General features: G+C 43.3%; 1 protein-coding gene across 1 annotated transcript in view; it reads right to left on the bottom strand.

Moving 5' to 3' along the window:
- Positions 1 to 776: 776 nt before the first annotated feature.
- LOC111861598 (protein spire homolog 1) overlaps positions 777 to 21,695 on the bottom strand; it is a gene marked incomplete at both ends in the record, with an annotated part of 89,143 nt that continues 68,224 nt past the window's right edge. Inside the window, 2 exons of the mRNA XM_023846295.1 lie at positions 777 to 897; positions 18,408 to 18,650. Coding sequence (XP_023702063.1) covers positions 777 to 897; positions 18,408 to 18,650 — 364 coding nt within the window. The remainder of the gene's footprint in view (positions 898 to 18,407; positions 18,651 to 21,695) is intronic.

A 21,695-nucleotide genomic window follows, 5' to 3' on the forward strand; every position in this document is an offset into this window, starting at 1 on the left:
TAACAGTAAAAAAAGTGACGGTCACGGTAGCCGAGCGGTCTACGCTCGCTCGGAGGCCGGGATCGTAGGTTCGAATCCCACTCAGGGCATGAATGTTTGGTGTTTGTGTGTGTGCGTTTTTCTGTGTTTGTGTACAGGCAGAGGCCTTGCAACGAGCTGACCATCCGCCAAAGGAGTCCTACCGAATGTCTAAGATCTAGTAAACCGAAGTGAAACGGAGAGTTTCATGGAGGTAGGCCAAGGCCCAAATTGGAGCTGTAGAGCCATGGGAGAAAAAGGCAAAGCCGTCCCTGTAACAGGCCGTGAAGGCCCACAGGGGTGTAAGAGGTCGAGGCTCTCACATCTTCTAGACAATCGACTCACAGATGGTTGTGAGGTTGTCAGCCTTACGCGCCGCCCGCCCTTTACCCCCCAGGAATATTCCTGGTACTCATTTCTGATAGAGGTCCAGGGCCATAGTGCGGCTGGAAGGATTAGGAAAATTGAAAAAAAAAAATTCAATGACCACATTGGGACTCAACCCACGACCTTACGACTTGCAGCATAGTGCCTCAACCAAGTTACCACATGCCTCAATTTCATAACAGTAAATTACAAATACATTCATTAAAAACGTATTAAAGATAATTTCTTTAGTTTCAATGCCTTGAATCCTATCCTCCCATTTAAATCTGAAGTTTGCATGCGGAAATATAAACCATCCTCTGGTTCGTTCTGATCCCGAGTAAACAATCATTGTCCACCCTTGGCTTATAGGAAAGTAATGTAGTACTCACATTTCTTCTTGAGCGGGTTCAGAGAGGGCTTCAGCCTCCGACCCTTCTTGATAGACTCCATGAGTAGCTCCCTCGGAGTGGAAGGCCTGCTACGGGGAGGTGCCAGTTTGCGGTCAGAAGCCTGCAAAAGAGCAAATTGAACTGAGACTGAAGAACATGGGTAACAACTCCAACACCATTTGAATCGGAGCTCGTCACGGTAGCGTTCCAGTCAGTGTGGCTGTATCTATCGGATAAACCTAGCTGATTACTGACCATCTGCCAATCAACAGCTGTTTACAGTTGATTAATTTTTACAGTTAACTTTCCCAATAATTAAATAATCTGAAATTGGATGAGTTTATGTCGACAGTAGCGACATGTAGAGGTTGGTAGAAGCATCAACAGTCGTCGCTGCATCTTATTAACCTACCTGTAGCCTCTTTCTTGTTTAAATTTAAACATCGTGCGCTCAAACTCAAATTCCTTATCAGAAAATACCGATTAGAAATCAGACGAAATCTTTTTGGATGGCCCCTGCCTTTTAATTTAATGTAATTATCAAAGGCCACATAAATATATAAAGGTAAAGGTAAAACACAAAGATATCCCTGTGCTTATTTAATTAAGTACAAAGCCATGACGCATGGTGGAGTGAACGTAATCTCCACCACTCTTAATTTCGGCGCTAGATGGAGGGGAGTGCTAAGCTTCACGCTCCTGCCGTTTTCCTCCCTGGAGAAACGGCCCTTGTTACCCACTGCAATAGGAGGCAGGGTGATTCCCAGCGGTCTAACACTTTTTGTATGTTATTCTAAAGTTTAACTGTTAAATGCAAAGCAGACATAATCACTAACTTCAGAGACGAGAAGTATCCGCCTAAATAAATAAACACGTTTACACCTAACCTGTGAAAATATTTTCAATGTATGTGCTCTCGTTCTATGCTGCGTTCTATAGAATCGAAGCTACACTCTGAATCAAGGGGCACCTAAACATTGGCAATACTTACACGAAGAGAAGACCGCGCCATAGCTCAAGCGGTTAGTCGCTGGCTTCCCACTGCGGCGACCCGGGTTCGATCCCGGGTCTGGTCAAGTGGGATTTGTGGTGGACAAAGTGGCGCTGGGGCAGGTTTACTCCGAGTACTTCGGTTTCCCTTGCCAATCTTCATTCCACCAATTGCTCCACAATCACCCTCACCTATCATCTGGGGTTGGTACAATAGGCCAGAAGTGGCCGCAGTGCAGGGGACTTAGTCCCACCCCACTAGCAATAAAAAAATAAAGAATATACACAAAGAGAGGTGCGACTAGAGCAAGGGGAAGGTGGCTACGTTAGCCTGTCTCTACAGGACAAGGAGTTCTTGAAATCGTTACATACGGGCGAGTGGTGTAGCAATATGGTGCATAATGCAGGTGAGGCCCACGAATGTTTTCTCCAGGCACAGTACCCACATAACAGGTCACCCAGAAGGCCGTAGGCACAGGCTTACCTACTATGGTCTCGCAGTGTAAAATATCCATATATATCAGCAAATTTTGAAGTGTCTGGGCAAAGTTTTCCAATGATTTTTGTCATATAACGATTCGTACTCAGCAGAACACCATCGCCATACATAAATAAGTCATAATATTATTCAGATTTCTTACAAACTTGTAAAATATGTATATGTTAATTTTCTATCTGATAATTTCTGTAAAAGAAAAATGAACAGGTCACCGAATGGTAATAAAATTGAAATCGGGTGCATTACCATTCTGACAAAATGCTCTGCTTTTAACAGATTAACGTCCAGTTGACATAAGAAGGAGCGAAATGTCCTCTTGTCTTTTTTTTTTTATTTTACGAGAAATGCGCGCGCGTCTGCCATCCAATACTAATTTCTGAACCAACAAATTAATTTTCATAAAACTTACTATGAACGTCCAGAACCTTAAAAGGCAAAAAGAAATTATGCTATTTTAATTCGACACAATCATACTAACTTGTTGGTCAGGCCAACTGCCGAAAAGAGCGTTGTACTGAAGGCCATGAATGAAGAACCTCAATTGTTATACAGATCTTCGAAGAGAGACTTACTCTACCAGAAGGTAACGTTTCCACCTCATGACTCGTAGTACGCGAGTTCAAATACCCGGCGGAGGTCGTCGAATTTTTAAGGGCGGAAAAATTCAGGGAACAAGTCCTCCGGGAGGGACTTTAAGCCGTGGGTCACGTATCGTAGCTTTACGGCACGTAAAAGAACCCCATACCTCCAATGGAGGTCACTGAGCAAAATTGCGGACGTTTGCCGCCCAACAGCAGTCACTAATACCTCCGGTAGATGGGGGAAGCATTATAGATACTTCTCAGCCAGTAGAGAGCCGGTCTCGCTGGCTGGGTGGGACTGATGGTAAGTACCAATACCGGTAGGATATAGAGACTGGTAGAAATCATAGAGGGAAGCACAATGGACCACTACAAGTCTAAGTGCATGGGGAAACCCACCCTCTCTAATAACTAACTAACTAACTAATCTACCAGAAGGATGAGTAATAACATGGCGACTGGGCTAAATGTAGGCTTACATTTATTACTACGTTTTGATAACTGTATAATCACCATAGTGAAGATAATACGAATTTCAGCAAATGTAGATCATAAATATAAGTACAAGCTAAATGTAAAAAAGTTTATTATAAATGTTGTGACAGTAAAACCATTTGAGTTGCATCTGACAGCCTTCAGGTAGTGTGAATCATTTCTAACGTAAATTACGAACAGAAACATAACATTAATTAGGAGCCGGGATAGCGCAGTAGGTATAGCGACTGGATACGGGCTGGACGACCGAAAGCTCGGAGTTCGAATCCTGGTAAGGTCAAGAGTTTTCTCTTCTCCACGTCGTCCAGACTGGCTCTGGGGTTCACTCAACCTCCTATCCAATACGTACCGGGGGTTCTTTCTCCGGGGTAAAGTGGCCGGGGCGTGAAGCTAGTGCCGAGGGCAAAAAGTGTGGCTATATACTATATTCACTTCCCCATACGCTTTTATGGCGTAGTGCTTAATTAATTAAGCACAGGGACAACTTTGCCTTTTTAATAAACCATTAATTAGTGTACTTAATCTTTAATTAACAGAATAGTTTTACAGAAATTCAGGTGCCATAATTTCTTTGCGGAACTTGATGTTCAATGGAATTTTGTTCTGCACTGTACAGAGTCTAGGTTCGCTAATAAAGGCAGCACAGGATCAGTCTTCCTATACAAGGGCTGGACGAGGAGCGGGAGCACGAAGGAAAGAATTTCAAAGAAACAAATCAGGGAGTCATGACAGGTTATGCTAACGACAGATTGCTGCCGTATGTAGCATGCTCAATGTCGTTTTGTTTCTGCTTCGGCTTGCACTTTTTAATATAAAGACATTACAATGGGCGTGTACTTTCGAATGCAAATTAATTCTATTAGGCCTGTATTATCATTGTCAATTCTCCACGCTGTCATCCTTAGAAATCATCTGCGCTTTTTAATTTCTTATTTGTATGATTAACACCCTGTTAATACAAAACTATAATTTTGCCTGTGGTTCTGTATGGGTGTGAAATTTGGTCTCTGACATTAGAGGAGGAAGATAGACTAAGGGTGTTTGAGGAGAATATTTAGACCGAAGAGAGATGAAGCGACAGGAGGTTGGAGAAAACTGCATAATGAGGAGCTTCATAACTTGTACGCTTCTCTAAGTATAATTAGAATGACCAAGTCAAGGAGAATGTGGTGGGCAGGGCATGTAGCAGGAATGGGGGAGAAGAGGAATGCGTATAGGATATTGGTGGGAAAGCGAGAAGAAAAGAGACCACAGGGAAGACCAAGGAGTAGGCGGGTGGACAATATTAGAATGGATTTTAGAGAGATAGGATGGGAAGTTATGGATAGAATAGATCTGGCTCAGGACAGGGACCAGTGGAGGGCTCTTGTGAACACGGTAATGAACCTTCGGGTTCCATAAAATGCTGGGACATTCTTGAGTAGCTGCACAATTGGCGGCTCCTCCAGAAGGGCTCAGCTCCATGAGTAAGTAAGTAAGTGGAGGTTGGGTTTAGTCCAAAGGTAGTCCTTGAGGTATTTGAGGCAGATAAAGTGGCAGTGGGCCAGGTTCTTCTCAGAGAAATTCGACCTCCCTATCACTCCACCAATGTTCCAATGTAAAATTTCAAGCATGCTTATTTTATTAAAACGAAAATGAACATCACAAAATATACTTCTCGAATTTTCTGTCTACTATTTGGACTCCAAACAAATACATATTAGAAAGACTATATGTATAAAGACCATAAATGCTGACTGAATAATTTTAGGAATATTCTTCGAAACAATCAACGGTACTTAAGACAATTCTGAAGTTCCTACCCCCCCCCCTTCCCCGAGATTAATAATGGGTACAATATTGTAAAGCAGTATTCTGACTCCGCTGTGTGAACTAGGGACTGGCACATTCACAGGAGCCGCAGAATTTACCCAAATCACTGCTTGCGCTTTAAACCAGTGTTCTCATCAAAACTCACATCCTGTGTTATCACTTCAACAGTGCAACATGATTTATGTAAGTCTATCAACGACAGGGCTTCGTTTTGATATACGTGATGAGTATAGGCTACTTAATATATTACATGCAAGGTCAGCCTCCGCTTAACGAGATGGGATTTCGAAACCCTGACTATTATACCGTAACTAAGGCGCTGCTATCTTCCGTAAAACGGAAGTTCAAATCGCTGACACCTGAAACGTCGATGCTACGACTTCATTCTAAATTACGACAGAAGGAATAAACCGACTACATTTCCTTGATGAAAGTACCTGAACCGAAATTAAACGTAAGGAACATATCAGGTAGATGGCAGCACACAGACCCATCCATCATATATAGAACAGAACCAACCCAACAGAAAGTGCATAGCTACACAATACACACAGCATCAAGAAAGTACACATACAGCCACACTGAAAGTAGCAGCACCGGGTTCCATATATAACAGTTAACACAGCTCACGATTGCATGTTACAGATACACCAACCACCAACACACAGGGCGCACACAGGAAAACTATAATTCAGAACTGAATCATGAAATTTTACGAGGTATATAAATTGCAGCAGTTTCATCAAACCAGTTTTAGTGTACCTGATGATGGCTGTGTAGGTCGAAACATATTGTATGAAACAGCATCAATAAACTGAAAGAATTGAGAGTTTCAATTAAAATATAAATTCTGAATTAAAACCTCCAAATATAAGTAAAATGTGAAAAGAATACAATGTAACAGGACGCTGAAATATAACATTGTGAAAGAACATAGTTTCACAATTTCGTTGTTCTATAGAAAATATTTTGAAACAGATCAATAATACTTGCAGCTCTCAATTCGGTTTGGGCGAGGGGCGTTTACTGGGTCCAGTTTTCGAACACAGACTTTCAAAGTATAGGTATTGCAATATAACGATATACACACAGACTTAGTGGAAGAATCTAATTTCATGCAAAAGAGGCCTTTATCAGAAGGCAATAGTCATTCACGTGGCCAAGAAATTCTCCGTCTTTTATAAGCACAGAAGTTTCCTTGCTGTTTTCATAAGGGCCATATTCTGTGCAACGTAAATATACACCTGCGCAGTCACACAACATACACCACCACCAGTTATTACATGATCGGCGGCGACATGTTGCAACAAATTTGTTCCATCCTCGGGCCCTCAGATGCTGGAAATATATGCATAAACGTTTTGGACCATGGGAGAGGAAATATTCATCTAGCATGTAACTTTCTCCAGTGGATCCACTGGTCTGTACAATTCGTATGAAACATTAAAAGGTTATACACAATAATAAAATACAACGTAATAAATTTAAAAAAAATACATAATGTAACGGTTACATATATACATACACAAGTCACTCTAACGTTCAACACTGCCCTTACAAATGCGCGTATAAACAGTGTCCATTCACTGATAATAGCTCTGTATAATATGTATCTAAAACTGAACGAGGACAGGGACCCCAAATATCATTTGTATTCACTGGGTATTCTGTGTTGTGGAAGTAATTTGCGTTATGTGATTACTTGATTACTGTTACTGTGAGATGTTCCTGGGCGCCACCATCACTGTTCATGTGTGCGTGCTGGATTGCCTGTTGATATAGCTTGAGCGTTCACTCGGATGTACTCTCGCAAGCACTGGGCAATGCTTTGTTCTGTTGGCAGATTTGTCTGCGGTTGGAGAAGCGTAGCAATCCGTCTGTCTGCCTGTCCATCCATCTGTGACTTTATAGACCTTTGTTGGACCTTGGCAGCTTTCTCAGTTTCTTTATTTGTTACATAGTTGGTAGGACTCCTTGGACGGGGGATCAGCCCTTCGTAATGCCGCTATCTCCACACAGGACAGCACAAACACAGAATAAACGCACACAGACATCCCTGTCTCAAATTGGTTTCGAACCCACGATCCCAATGTTTGAGCGGGCGAAGACAGTTCATGCCTTGGACCGCGCGGCCACTGTGATCCGCTGAAGGAGCTTAGTTAAATAAACAAAATCAATTCCTGTTGTTGCGTATAATGTAAACAGCACCTGCTGTGGGTTTTGGCCACCACTGATATTCCTTATTTACATCTGGATCACTCATATAAACGTTCTGAGGATAATTTCCTGGTGCCTAGGATAATTTAACCTCATAATGAGCCACTGAATCGTACAAGCCCAGAGCCATTACAGATATGTTTGCATCCTCTGACGCACCAGTGACTCCACCCATCTGTAGCCGCTGGCAGCTCACAAACAATCAAGCTTTGGTCAGAAACACACGCCTTTAGCAACCCAGTATACCAGGGCTGACCAAACTAGGGCCGGCAGCCGTACTCGTATATCATCAGCATAATATCACTCTTTATCGGGCCTCAGCTTCTCACATGCTGTACTTGCAAAACTGAGTGCCAAAAACACAAATAGATATTGAGACAGATTTTAGGTTTGGGCCTTTCCAATATACATGTGTTGCCAAATAGTACCACCCTTACTTAAGATACTGTGACATGGTATCCGAAAGACCGGAACAGTGGAGCTAGAAGAGACAGTCGTTCATCTGACTAAGCTGCCTTTGTAGCATAAGATAAATATAATTTGCTTCGCAAACTCTGGCCGTACAGAGGACTTGCATATAGTGAAAAAGGAAGAATTTTCAGTAACATGATATATGTGCGAAATGTCCGGTCTAGAAAACCGAAATTAACGGACGTGTGGATTCGTTGCCCTGACCACGCGACACCCTCTATCCGCTAAAGTTGGCACTAACTTCGCCGACAAGCGGGGATCGCTCGATAGGTATAATTCGCTTGCAGACTAAAACCATTGAGTTATCTATGTGCGAAATGTACATTTGACGTGAGTACATAGAGAACATTATTGAGAACCGTTGCTAGGCAACGACTAGTGAAGATAAACTGGGAAAACTTAGTGTGTGCTGTAGTGAGAAACTTAGTGTGTGGATTACCAACAGTGCTATAATTGCGTGTAGTTACGATGTATAAGAGTTCAATACAATTACAGGCTGGATTTCGAGTCCCGGTGAGGACAAGAATTTTCCCCTCTCCACGTCTTCCAGGCCGGTTCTGGAGCCCACCCAGCCTCCTGTCCAATGAGTACCGAGGGCTCTTTCCCTGGGGGTGAAGCGGCCGGGGCGTGAAGCTGACCACTCACCTCCAGTTAGTGCCGAGGTCAACAATATGTGGATTTTTACAACCACTCTCCCATACGCCTTCATAACGCGGTGCTTAATTAGTTAAGCACAGGGGCAACTTTAATAGCATACGGTGAAGGATATAAAATTAGAAAATTCCTAATGTCATTCTCTCAAGTCTCCTATTACATTCTCTCTTAGACCAACATATTCTCTACAGCACATTCTTCTCCAATATTCCAGGTCTGTATCTTTCCTGATGCCAAAAGACATTTATTGCAGTTATTTCCGAAATTCATTGTTACATCACTCAAGTCTGCAACTGGGCACTGTCCTCAACCCTTTTAATTCAGTTCACATTTTCATAGCCCTTCTTTGGACTGGCGTACGATCTGCGCCTAGGTTTCCTGCGGTACCGCTCATCTTTTCGCAATCCTTACTGTCACGATTCGTAATACGGACTACAGATATAAAATCATCTTATCTCTTCTATTCCTGAAGTCTGATGTATCAGCGACGTAACAGAGGGATGGGAAAGTGTTCCAAAGCTAATCACTACACGATTATGAAAGTTTCAAACGTTTAGTCGTGCTAGGACATCACGTCTCGAGTACGTCCCATCACAATTCGTTGGAGTTTCAGTAATTTATGATATGAAGGTAAAGTTGTCCTTGTGCTCAACTAATTAAGCACTAGGCCATGAAAGTGTATCGGGGAGTGGATATAGATCCATGCTTTCTTGAACTCAGAACTAGTTGAAGGTAGGTGGTCAGCTTCAAGCACCAGCCGCTTTATCACCGGGGAAAGAGTCCCCGTACCCATTGGACAGGAGGCTGTGTGGGCCCCAGAGCCGGNCAATTTACGATATGAAGGTAAAGTTGTCCCTGTGCTTAACTAATTAAGCACTACGCCATGAAAGTGTATCGGGGAGTGGATATAGATCCATGCTTTCTTGAACTCAGAACTAGTTGGAGGTAGGTGGTCAGCTTCAAGCACCAGCCGCTTTATCACCGGGGAAAGAGTTCCCGTACCCATTGGACAGGAGGCTGTGTGGGCCCCAGAGCCAGTCTGGACGAGGTGGAGAAGAAAAAATTCTTGACTCTACTGGGACTCGATTCCGACCCCTCTGTCGTCCAGCCCGTCCCGACTGCGTTATCCCGGTACCTAGCAATTTACGATATAGTGTATACTGAAACCTTTCTTGCCGCTTCGAATTAATAATAAGGATTAATTACAAATAATTTCGTATGATTTGAGGTTTTCACAGCGGTAACTATGAAGATTTCTATCTACTGTTATATAACGCTGTTTAGTACATTGAAAGTCAACCGACTTTTCGGTGGAATATTCCACCTACATCTTCAGGATCGAAGAATAAACCAAAGCAGAAACCAGCATTAAGAAGGTATCAAGCAAAGCTCTACTTGCTACCTGCTTCATGACGGTTTCCTGTTTCCTTCTTTGCTCCTGCTTATTTTATAATTGGCCTTTAGGCTGTTAAGAAGCATGCAAATAAATATAGAATTATTATTATCTTCTTACTCGTCCTCGCTTATTAATTGTCCTCTGGGTTATTAAGTTTGCCCGTAAATAAACTGAATTGAATTAATTAGTATTATTACTGTATCAATACCCGTAAGAGTCTATACATACAAAATTTTAAATGTGGTAAGGACAAACACAAGAAGATGAGAACCTACAATGAATATCGCGAAACGTAATGGTAATCACTTATAAATTTAAAACAAAATATGAACAGACAGGTAAGTTATTTTAATCATACATTAAATGCAGGCATATACAAATCTGATAACTTCAGCACATTCTACAGATGCAATGGAGTGACATTCATTTCAAGCGAAATTACAAATGGCTGACAACTTTCATATTCTGGGTCTATTGGCGACGCATGTAAAACATCAGAGGGAATTATTCAGTAGTAATTAGTTTAGTTTTTTAAGTTTCTTCATTTGGTATGAAAAAAGGCAAAGCAAACTCTGTAAGAGACCGTGGAGGTGCATAGTGTTGTGGAAAGCCAAGGCTCCCACATTTTCTAGACAATCGGCTAACAGATGGCGGTAAGGTTGTCAGCCTTACGCGCGGGTCGCCCTTTACCCTCCGGTAAAATTTCTGAACTCGTTTCTGTTAGAGGCTGAGTCGACCCCAGGGCCATAGTGATGTTGGAAGGATTAAGAAAATCGAAAAAAAAAATCCAATGACCTCATCTGGAATACAACCCGCGACCTTCCGGCTTGTAGCATAGTGCCTCAACCAACTACGCTACCGCGTGTCTCGAGTCCACTTGGTACGTCGGCCACTAATTGGCCTTTACACCATCCCCGGATGATAGATGATGAATGCGGTGTAGTCGGCGGAATGAGAATTGGCAGGGGAAACCGAAGTACTAGGAGAAAACCTAACCCAGTGCCATTTTGTCCACCACAAATCCCACATGACCTCACCTGGGATCGAACCCGAGCCGTCTTGGTGGGAAGGCGGCGGCTAACCGCCCGAGTTATGGCGCGGCCTTCAGCAGCAATTTAGTTGTACTGAAAAAGTAGCTGGTAATGGCTAATAATAGCATAAACCAGTGTCCAGTGAGAGCCGTGTTATGTAAGGAGCAATCGATGCTGAAAAGCGGAAGACATATTGAAGGCTAGCCTAATAAGGACACCTGTACCTGCTGTTGACATGAGCGGAACCTGAAGAGATCTCCTTACCATACTTCGCAACTTGTTCCTTAAACCACAACCTTCGTCCTTAGTAACGTCGTACCACAGACCACACATGATGGGTAACATAGACCGCCTCTGTGGTATAGTGGTCAGAGTTCCTGGCTACAAATCCAGAGGTTCCAGGTTCGATTCCCGGCGCTACCAGATTTTCTGAGTAGTGAGTCTGGAACAGGGTCCACTCAGCCTCGTGAGAATAACTGAAGAGCTATTTCAAGAAAATAGCGGCTCCGGTCTAGAAAACCGGAAATAACGGCAATGAAGATCCGTTGCGCTGATCACGCGACACCCTCTATCAGCTAAAGTTGGCACTAACTTCGCGGACAAGCGGCGGTCGCTCGGTAGGTATACTTCGCTTGCGGACTAAAACCACGGAGTTTTTTTTTTTTGTTTGATGGGTAACATGCCGAGAGGGATGAAGTGGGGGTTACCGCTCTAGACTCGTATTTACGAGGAGCTGTGTTCGAATTTCGACCGGACACTGGCTATCCTAAGTTTATCGTGGCTTCCTTCAGTCGCTGCAGTAAAATTCCGGGAAGTAGCTCGGTTAGGACACGACCACTTCCTTTCAAATACTCTGCACTTCATCGTTAATATATCAGTCGGCCATTCGATGATATATGTTGTAATTAATGACAGCGACTCAAAACAACCCACCGAAACGGACAGGTACATACAGAACAAACATTAGTGCATTAATGGGAAGGAGTCGGTTTTACGTTTAGGTTGCACTGCTAAGTAAAAACGTAATTTCCCTACTCTGTAACCAACCAAGCGCCGGAACAGAGATGAAGTCCGTTATAATGACCCCGTTAAAGGGAAAGTTTTCCCTGTGCTTTAACTAATTAAGCACTACGCCATGAAGACGTATGGGGGAGTGGATGTATAGACACAAGTTTTCTTGACCTCCGCATTAGTTGGAGGTGAGTGGTCAGCTTCACGCCCCGGCCGCTTTACCCCCGGGAAATACATATAATGAAGATATTAAGTTATATATATATATGTGTATGTGTGTGTGCGTGAGAGAGAGAGAGAGCGAGAGAGATAAATTTCAAACAGCGTAATAAGTTAGAACTTTGTAAAGAAATCTCTGACGCAGAGTCGTTCTTTAGAAACCGAGCTGCCATTTTATAGAATAAATACAAAGCCCCATTTGACTCCCGAAACGTCCAAGCCTGGCTGTCATATCAACTGCGTCCATCTACTCATACGCATAACGTGGCAGTAGACCTATTGTAAGAAATTCGCGTGTTAAATAGGGGATACAAATATTCGAACTCTTTTTAACAGTCATAGAAAGTGTTAGAAAAGCTGATCGTTGTACAACACAATTGAGTTGGTGCGCAGTCCCCACCTGATAGTGTGTGCACAACTGTTTGTTACACTCTGTTCATTGTTTCAAGGACTTCGATTGGCCATGTCAGACGTAATGCCGCTGTTTCTTTGGTTACGTCACTGGATGAACCAACAGATGGCCCCACCCGACGCAGAGGTTAGCCTCCCACGTCCGCTGACCAAACTCGGGAATCATTTAGTTCAAGGTCCCTTCCGGATTTATGTGGGTTCTCAAGCGCTTCGAGAGTACACTTTATGTCGAGTACGAAGGTGTCAGCTTGTGCTCTAGATGGAGGCAAGTGGTTAGCTTCACCTCCGGGGAAACAGCCTCCGGTACCCATGGGATGGGATGCTGGGAAGGTCTCAGAGCCGGTCTGGACCCTTTGGACTAAAGAAATTTCTCTTTCCCCTGCCAGGAATCGAACCTCGACCGTCCATATTGTAGCCCGTCGCTATACAAGCTGAAACTTCTGGCGAGTACGATTTTAAAAACTGCAGACTGTCACGGTATTTACTTTGTGAAGTCCTGAACTTTACACTTATGAACTTTCGAATTTGTGGGAGGCACAGATTCTGTGCTGCGGTTATTTGCTCCGATCGTAATGGCGACGCTCTTCACAACGGTAGAATGTTGGCACTTGTTTCAGTTTCACGTTTCCTCCAAGATTTCTGGCAAACGTTAGGCCTATCAGCATTTTCTGTGCACTTTAGCACACTTTATTTACAAACTTTCTGGCCTTTGTGTGTGGGAGTCTAATATCTGAACCGACGGGGAAAATACTCATTAGACTCTGAATAAGCCACGTGTTCGTGAATTATGTGTACCGTCATGGTGCTTATACCACATTTTTTTTTCCTTGGCACTACAGCCCCAGTTGGCCTAGGCCTACCTCCACGAACTTCTCCGTTCACTTCAGTTTTTCTAGAACTTACACATTCGGTAGGACTCCTTGGGCGCGTGATCAGCTCGTCGCAAGGCCTCTACCTGTACACAAACACAGAAAAACGCACACACACAAACTAAACATCCATGCCCTGAGTGGGTTTCGAACCCACGATCCCGGTTTCCAAGCGAGCGAAGACAGTACATGCCTTAGACCGCTCGGCTAACGTGACCGCGCACATTAGCGACACTTAATGATAGGACCTGACAATCTGTGGGTGATAGGCTTTTAGCAAAGTCATAAGCCCTATTACGCTTTCCAATTATTCAAAGAATCACAGTTTTGCGACAACCTGTTACAGATCAGCCGATATCGCATATCTTCTTACTTACTTACTTAGTCTGTTCCTCTTATACCTTACGGTGTCGAGGTTGTTTTCTTCTTCATTTTGATCATTTTACAGACAGTAGGACTTAATGGACGAGTGATCAGCTCGTCGCAGGGCCTCTACCTAAACACAGGACAACACAAACACAGAATAAACGCATACACACACCAAACATCCATGCCTTGTGTGGGATTCGAACCCATAATCCCGACTTCTGAGCGAGCGAAGACAGTTCATGGCTAGGACCGCTTGGCTACAGTGTTCGGCCACATATTTTCAACATAAAAAAATCACAAAAATATACATTTATATTAACAGTTCAGTTCGTTGCCATCTTCGATTTCCATCATAAACACGAAACGACGCTTCACAACCGTGTTCTATACTTATGAAATGATTTCGTCCTTCACAGTAAAATACATACATAGATATGGCACATAAGATATGGTTTTCTGAAGCACGCAAATCGTCTACTTCATACGAATCACCATAAATCCCCTCATGCTGCTTTGCGTTGAGTCGGAATAGCTCAGTCGGTATAGTCATGGGCTGGACGACCGGAGTTCGATTCACGGCAGGGGTCACATTTTTCTCCACAGCGTCCAAATTGACTCTGGGGCCCATTCAACCTCCTATCTAATAAGTACCGAAGACTCTTTCCCCGAGAGTAAAGTGGCCGGGGCGGGAAGCTGATATTTCACTTTCATCTAGTGGAGAGGTCAACTACTGGTGGAACTATACCTTTGCTCCCCCGTGTCTTCATGGCTTAATGCTTAATGAATTAATAACAGAGACAATTTTACCTTTTACCTTATTGTTGTGCCTATAAACAAGAGCCGCAATTCGTGCAGAGATAAGCGACTGAAGAAACGAAATTAGGCAACACATCAATCGCCGCTGTGAGGCGGAATCACATACCCAACGGACACCTGTTATAATGTGTTATTGATCATGGCTCTGCTTCCTTACGTAGACCTACAGAAGAAAGCCCATCTATGGAGATTCTATGGCCTGTAGAACTGCGAACCGTTACTGCTCATTAGGCAGTGGTTCTCTTCGAAACGGACGAAATCCTTCCGTGTGGAAAGGAAAATCCATATTGCATCTCGCATGGAGACCTTTTCAAAGCGAACACAAATGCACAGCGTTACTACTACACAGAACACCTCGGTAGGAATATGAAGACGATGAGAGGATATAATATGCGCGAATGCGCAGAATCAGAAGGAAACAGCCTTGCCTGTTGTACCAACAGTCGGTAGGTAGGAAAGTCTGCAAATCGCAACTCCTTGCTATCAGCACTGACGTATTACGACATAATCAAAACCGGCATTCAATAAATGGGAAGACTCGAGTGTATCAAGCACCGTCACGTGTTTACGTGTAATTCAGCAAGTAAATACATTCTGAGTTTTTTTTATTGCTAGTGGGGTGGGACTAAGTCCCTTGTACTGCGACCACTTCTGGCTTATTGTACCAGCCCCAGATGATAGGTGAGGGTGATTGTGGAGCAATTGGTGGAAGGAAGATTGGTAGGGGAAACCGAAGCACTCGGAGAAAACCCGCCTCAGCGCCACTTCGTCCAACACAAATCCCACTTTACCAGAACCAGGATCGAACCAGGGCCCCCGCGGTGGGAAGCCAGCGACTAACCGCTTGAGCTATGGCGCGGCCCCTGAGTAATAATTACTTACCTGGCAGTAAAATATAATCATTTCCTTACCTGCATTATGGCAAGTTCTAAAACGCGTACAATATTTATATATAAATTAAAAACGTATTTCACAGAACTTAGAAGCCGGGAGCAGGTAGTCGTTATAGCGACTGGCTATGGGCTGGACGACCGAGGAGTCGGAGTTCGAGTTCCGGTAGGATCAAGAATTTTCTTTTCTCCACGTCGTTCAGACCGGCTCTGGGGCTCACCCAGCATCCTATCCAATGGATACAAGGGGCTCTTTCCTCGGGGATAAAGGGACCAAGGCGTGAAGCTGACCACTCCCAACTAGTGCCGAGATAAAAAAAATGTGGATCTATAAACCCACTCCAGTATACGCCTTCCCGGAGTAATGCTTAGTTAGTTAAACACAGTAACAAATTTACCTTTTTATTACACAAAACTTAGGGTATTTCACATAGTGTGTTCGTAACAACGTCACTATTGTAACCACTGAGCAGCTCAAAAGGAATTTTATACAGGCCACTGCAAAAAATATTTTTGTAGTATCAAAATACAGAAAGAACAAAATCCAGGTAGAGCGATAATAACTTCAATTTATCTGATATTTTTTTTCTTGTCACTACAGCCGCAGTGGGCCTAGGCCTACCTCCATGAACTTCTCCGTTTACTTCGGTTTTTCTAGATCTTAGACATTCGGTAGGACTCCTTGGGCGGGTGATCAGCTCGTCGCAAGGCCTCTACCTGTACACAAACACAGAAGAACGCACACACACAAACTAGACATTCATGCCCTGAGTGGGATTCGAACCCACGATCCCGGTTTCCAAGCAAGCGAAGACAGTACATGCCTTAGACCGCTCGGCTACCGTGACCGGCTTATCTGATATTACTTCACGAGCACAATACATCTCAAGAGCAGGAAGGTAAATGGCACACGAAGGCGATATTCTGGAGACTATAGAAGATAAAATGCACCGAAAAAATAATACGTTTCGTGAAGCTCACGTGAAAGTAACAAGATTGAATTTCCTTATTTGGGGGGCGGGGGAACTCACAAATTCACAATTTTAATAGAAATATTTTTCATATAGGGGTTCAAGGTGCAGTCCGCCACCAGATAAATACGTATATTGTGGCGTGCCGACAGAAAGCCGCAACAGTTCAGTGACATCAGGGTTGATTTCCTAGGCAACGAGCAACGTTCCCGCGACAACGGCTAGGAATCAGAACGCGTCCAGCTGTACAGCAACTAGCAATATCCAAGCAACGAATTGTTTGAAGCAGCGTTTGCATAGCAGCGGGTGAAATTAACCCTTCGATAAGGTATTCCCTATTCAGTTCGAGTGCGAGATATAACAGTTCTTATTCGACAAGAGACAAGCAGAGTATTTATCCGACTAGAGCAGAAGAGTTTGTATCCGACAAGGGACCAAGGACAGTTAAGCTCCGAGCAGAAGACATTTCACCAAGAACAGCGGTGCAAGTAATTCTAATAATGACGAGGAAACGTCTCACGACGTTATAAGTTGAGAATAATTGTATTTGTGAGTGTAAAAAGCGGTAGTCCGATAAACGCCTCCGACAAATCCGAAACCCGTGTAAATTTCTTTTCGCGTTACCTAAGAAACACACGACAATATTAGCATATCCCCTCGCAGGTTCTGTGAGCTGCTGCCAGCCATCTTGGCTTGATAATGATAATGTCAATTCGATTCGCTTATTAAAGTGCTTGACAGCAGCTTAACGGTTAATTTTAGGCAAACACTGATGTTATTGCTGCTGCTGCTACTACTACTACTACTACTACTACTACTACTACTACTACCACCACCACCACTACCGCCACTACTACTACTACTACCGCCACTACTACTACTACTACTACTACTACTGCTACTACTACTACTACTACTACTAACTACTGCTGCTGCTGCTGCCAATAATAGTAATAAACCCGTATTCATGAAAGCACAAAGAACCGCTGTCTCCTTTTAGCCGGGAAGGTCTCTTCACTTACTCCGTCAGGCAGGTATAAGAAATGATACGAAAGACGGCGAGTCGGTAATAGACTGTTCAAAGCTGAGGCTAGAGGGGCAAATCATATAGTCACTAGTCTGAGAATCAATGAAACAGACTACACCCTTCCTTGATTCGAAGATAAACGCCAGTCAGCCAGACTTTTTTCTTCCCTTCATTCAAGAGAAGGCAATGATCGTTCGCCTTCTGAAGAATATCCTTCATGTCCTCGTTCTTCAAGATTAATGCATATTTCCCGTTCCAGAGAACCTGTCGAAGTCCGAGACCCTGCGTTACAACATTTTACGTTGCGGAGTTGTTATCCTCCCCCCCCCCCAATCCCTAAGCTGCAGGGCAACTTATTCTCGGCTGTCGACTAATTAGTCAACAAACCGCAGCCATTCTGCGCGTCCTGTGACCGTCTCCTCCACCCGACGCTTCAGTCCTCGGACAGTTATCATTAAAAAAAAATCTTCTTCTTTAGGAGCCACGAACGTCCAAGCGTTTCTCACGCAATGTCACAACATGTTTCGCTTTCTCAATCGCAAACTAAGTAAAATATATCCCTGTAACAGGCAATAGAGGCCCATAGGGTTGTGAGACGTTGAGGGTCCCACATTATCTAGACAACTGACTAACAGATGGCGGTGAGTTTGTCAGCCTTATGCGACGGCCGCCCTTTAAACCACAAGAAGATTCCTGGTACTCATTTCTGTTAGAGGCTGAGTCGACCCCTGGGCCATAGTGCGGCTGGAAGGATTAGGGGACTCGAACCCGCGACCTTCCGGCTTGTAGAAGAGTGCCTCAACCAACTATGCTACCGCGTGCACCGCAAACTAGTTTCAAATTGATTAATTTCCTGTGCAGACTTCACGAAAGTAAACAGGAGAGTTGGGAGTGCCACGAACCTTGCGCAGTGGGGGTCTGGAACGGATGAATTCTAGGATGATGGCATGGGCATCCTTCTTGATGCGATGGGGTATGTCGCCGTCCACCATGACCTTGTTGAGCTTGTAGCGTCGAGACCGGATATCATCCATCAGGATCTCGTAAGGAGTGAGTTCGTACTCAATAGGAGTGTGACTGTAATCCACTTTCTTCAGTTTCACCCCGTGCCGCAACTCGTGGATCACCTGAACCCAGAGCCGCGCCTGAAACAGAGACAAACATCGGTTGGTTCTATGCAGACAGAATGTTTCAGTTACTATAATTTTGGGGAAAGCAAGTAAGAAACGAATCAGTGTACACATTTATGGTTTATTTAGAGATATTATCAATAGCTCAGATTATGTACCACTGAATGATAAGATGCATGCTCAATAAAAAATTTGAAGAAATGTGAAAGGAAATTGTGGTCGTATAATAAGAGGTACAAACCTAGGACCTGTTTGGAGGAACCGAGGGAAACCACGAAACATCTCAGTTAAAATAACTGATCTCTGAAACAGACGTGGTAATGAAACAAAATAATTCGTAGCGATTAAAGTTAGATTCATGGACACTGCAAGTGACTGAATTCAAGTTATTTTGCACGACGTCTAAGGCTATTTGGTTACTGAGTAGAAGGAAAACGTTTCCACATGTTTAGAATGGCATCCCGTTTGTGCTGTACCAGTCCATGGCTTACATACCCTTATCCTAAGCTACGAATTAGAATTGTTCACAAAATATAATCCGTTGTCCTCCCAAGAAACAAATTTACAATATTGTTGTTTGCTCAACCAGTCATTACTAAAGGCTGGATCGCATATAGATCAAGTGACAGCTGGAAGGAAGTGCACTATATTTTAAGGTAATGGATAATGAAAGTAATGAAAATTTCGAGATAACCAACTCCAATCACAATAAAGATAGACCAAAAACAACTGGAGAATGTGAAATGTTTTAAATATTTGGGTAGCTTGTTAACAGATGATGGAAGGTGTACTAGTGAAATTAAATTTAGGATTGTCATGGCAAAAGCTGCATTTAGCAAGAAGAAGAATCTCTTTACCAGCAAATTGGACTTAAATTTGAGGAAGAAACTTGTGAAATGCTACATTTGGAGCATAGCTCTGTATGGGGCTGAAACATGGACACTTAGGGCAGTAGATCAGAAACATCTAGAAAATTTCGAAATGTGGTGTTGGAGAAGGATGGAGAAGATCAGTTGGACCGATTATGTGAGAAGTGTTATTTAGAGTCAGTGAGCAGAGGAATATCCTACACGAAATAAGAAAACGGAAGGCTAATTGGACTGGTCATGTTTTACGCAGAAACTGCCTTCTAAAAGAAGTTATTGAAGGAAAGATAGAGGGGCGGATAGAAGTGACCAGAAGACGAGGAAGAAGACGTAAGAAGATGCTGGATGACCTTGGGGACAGAAGAGGATACTGTCATTTGAAGGCGAAAGCTCTAGATCGCATTAAGTGGAGGAATTGTTTTGGAAGAGACGGTGGACCTGTCGTCTGACAGATTACTGATGATGATGGATATACAGTAAATAACATTCAGATAATCACACCACATTAAAAAGCGAATTATATTTTCTTAACCATTACACATAATGAAAAACTAAATACTTAAAAGGTTAGTTCAGAAGGTCTATGTCGGTAATTCTCCATATGCAGCACGAAAATTATCCAGACAGAACCTCGTTTCAGTCCATACACACCTCAGCATTTCTGGAGTTACTGTTTCAATAGCTGCAGTCGGCCATTTCTGACTCCAAAGTTGGCCACCTGCTCAGTACACTTAGCACGTATGACACAGCCCCACAAGAAAATGAGCTAGGAGTCAAGTCTGGTGATTTTGGTGTCCAAGTGATTGATAGTACCCAGGAAATCCCTCACTATGCGCATAACGAACAAGACTGTTGTAATAGGGCGGTGCCACATACTATTGAAAATTTAAACACTGTTTTCTTCCAACTGCGCAATGTGAAGTTCTTCAGCATATCAAGATCCCAGTGATCATGGCTTGAGCAAACGAAAAACTATAATTATGTCGGATATGGGGCTCTCACCGCGGTAATGTCTTCTGGGTTGTAATGATGTGTAGTCCGGCAGAAGATGTTTCAGAGGAACATACTGGCCCCATTTTCAGGGTCGAAGAATAAATCAAGCAAGCGGTCAGCAAGAACTCATGTATCAATTTGACTTGTTAGCTGTTTGATTGGCTTACGCGACGACCCTGAAGATTGAGGCAGTACGTACCACCAAAACGTCGGCCAATTTTCACCGGACTATACGGCGTTATATTCTAGAAGATAACACTCTTCGAGAAGTATAACTTCGTTCTGAAGCAGGCCGCTGCATACATTAATTTTCAGAACAGGAATCCATTACCTTGAAAGTTGCACACTCATTCTTCTTTTCATTATATATAATGTTTAATGAACTGTAGCCTCCTGAGTGATTTTCTGAACTTCTTGCGTTTCTGTGGCATTTGCGCGAAGATTCTGAGAATACATGCGATTTGGTTTAGTTGTCCAGCAGTTTACCATAAAGAGACGTGCTTGCGAGTAAATCATGACAGAGAGAAAATGGGCTAATTACAAAAATTTAACATTCATCCCCGATAGATTTTTCTTAGAGGCTAGAGATGAATCTGGATTTGCAACTTGATATATATCCAAAGTTCAATCCCCGTCACTAACAATTCAGTATCCTTCCCAAAGGCAGAAGCAGCGGTAACAGAGTTCAGGATTACCTCCGTACACCCTGTATGAAATCTGTGCTACCTGACGAAGGAACACATGAAGCAGAATCCGCACTTGAGAAGCCGAAACTCAGTCTACTAGATCATTAAACTGTCTTTCTTTCATGGAACCCGAAGGTTTATTGTACAATTTACAACAGCCTCCATTGGAGTCCATCTTCAGACAGCCCGTTCTCTCGTATCGCGATTTTTTAAGAATAATTTTAATATTACCATCCATCTACATGTTTTCCCATGTAGCCCCGTCCCTTCACCTCTTCCGACTAAGATACAAGGTTTTTACTCCTACGCACATTGCACGTCCCTCCCACCTCCCACGGTCATTCTAACCATATTCTGTGAAGAATAATTTACGAAGCCCCTCACTATGTGAGTTTCTCCATCCTCTTGTTAATTCTCCCCTTTTAAGTACATACGGCATATTCTATTCTGCACTTTCTCCTCAAACACCCTCAATCCGTTGTCTTCCCTCCGGACGAGAGATCAAGTTTCATACA

This window comes from Cryptotermes secundus, unplaced genomic scaffold (assembly GCF_002891405.2).
Source record: "Cryptotermes secundus unplaced genomic scaffold, Csec_1.0 scaffold2716, whole genome shotgun sequence".
In the NCBI taxonomy this organism is placed as follows: domain Eukaryota; kingdom Metazoa; phylum Arthropoda; class Insecta; order Blattodea; family Kalotermitidae; genus Cryptotermes; species Cryptotermes secundus.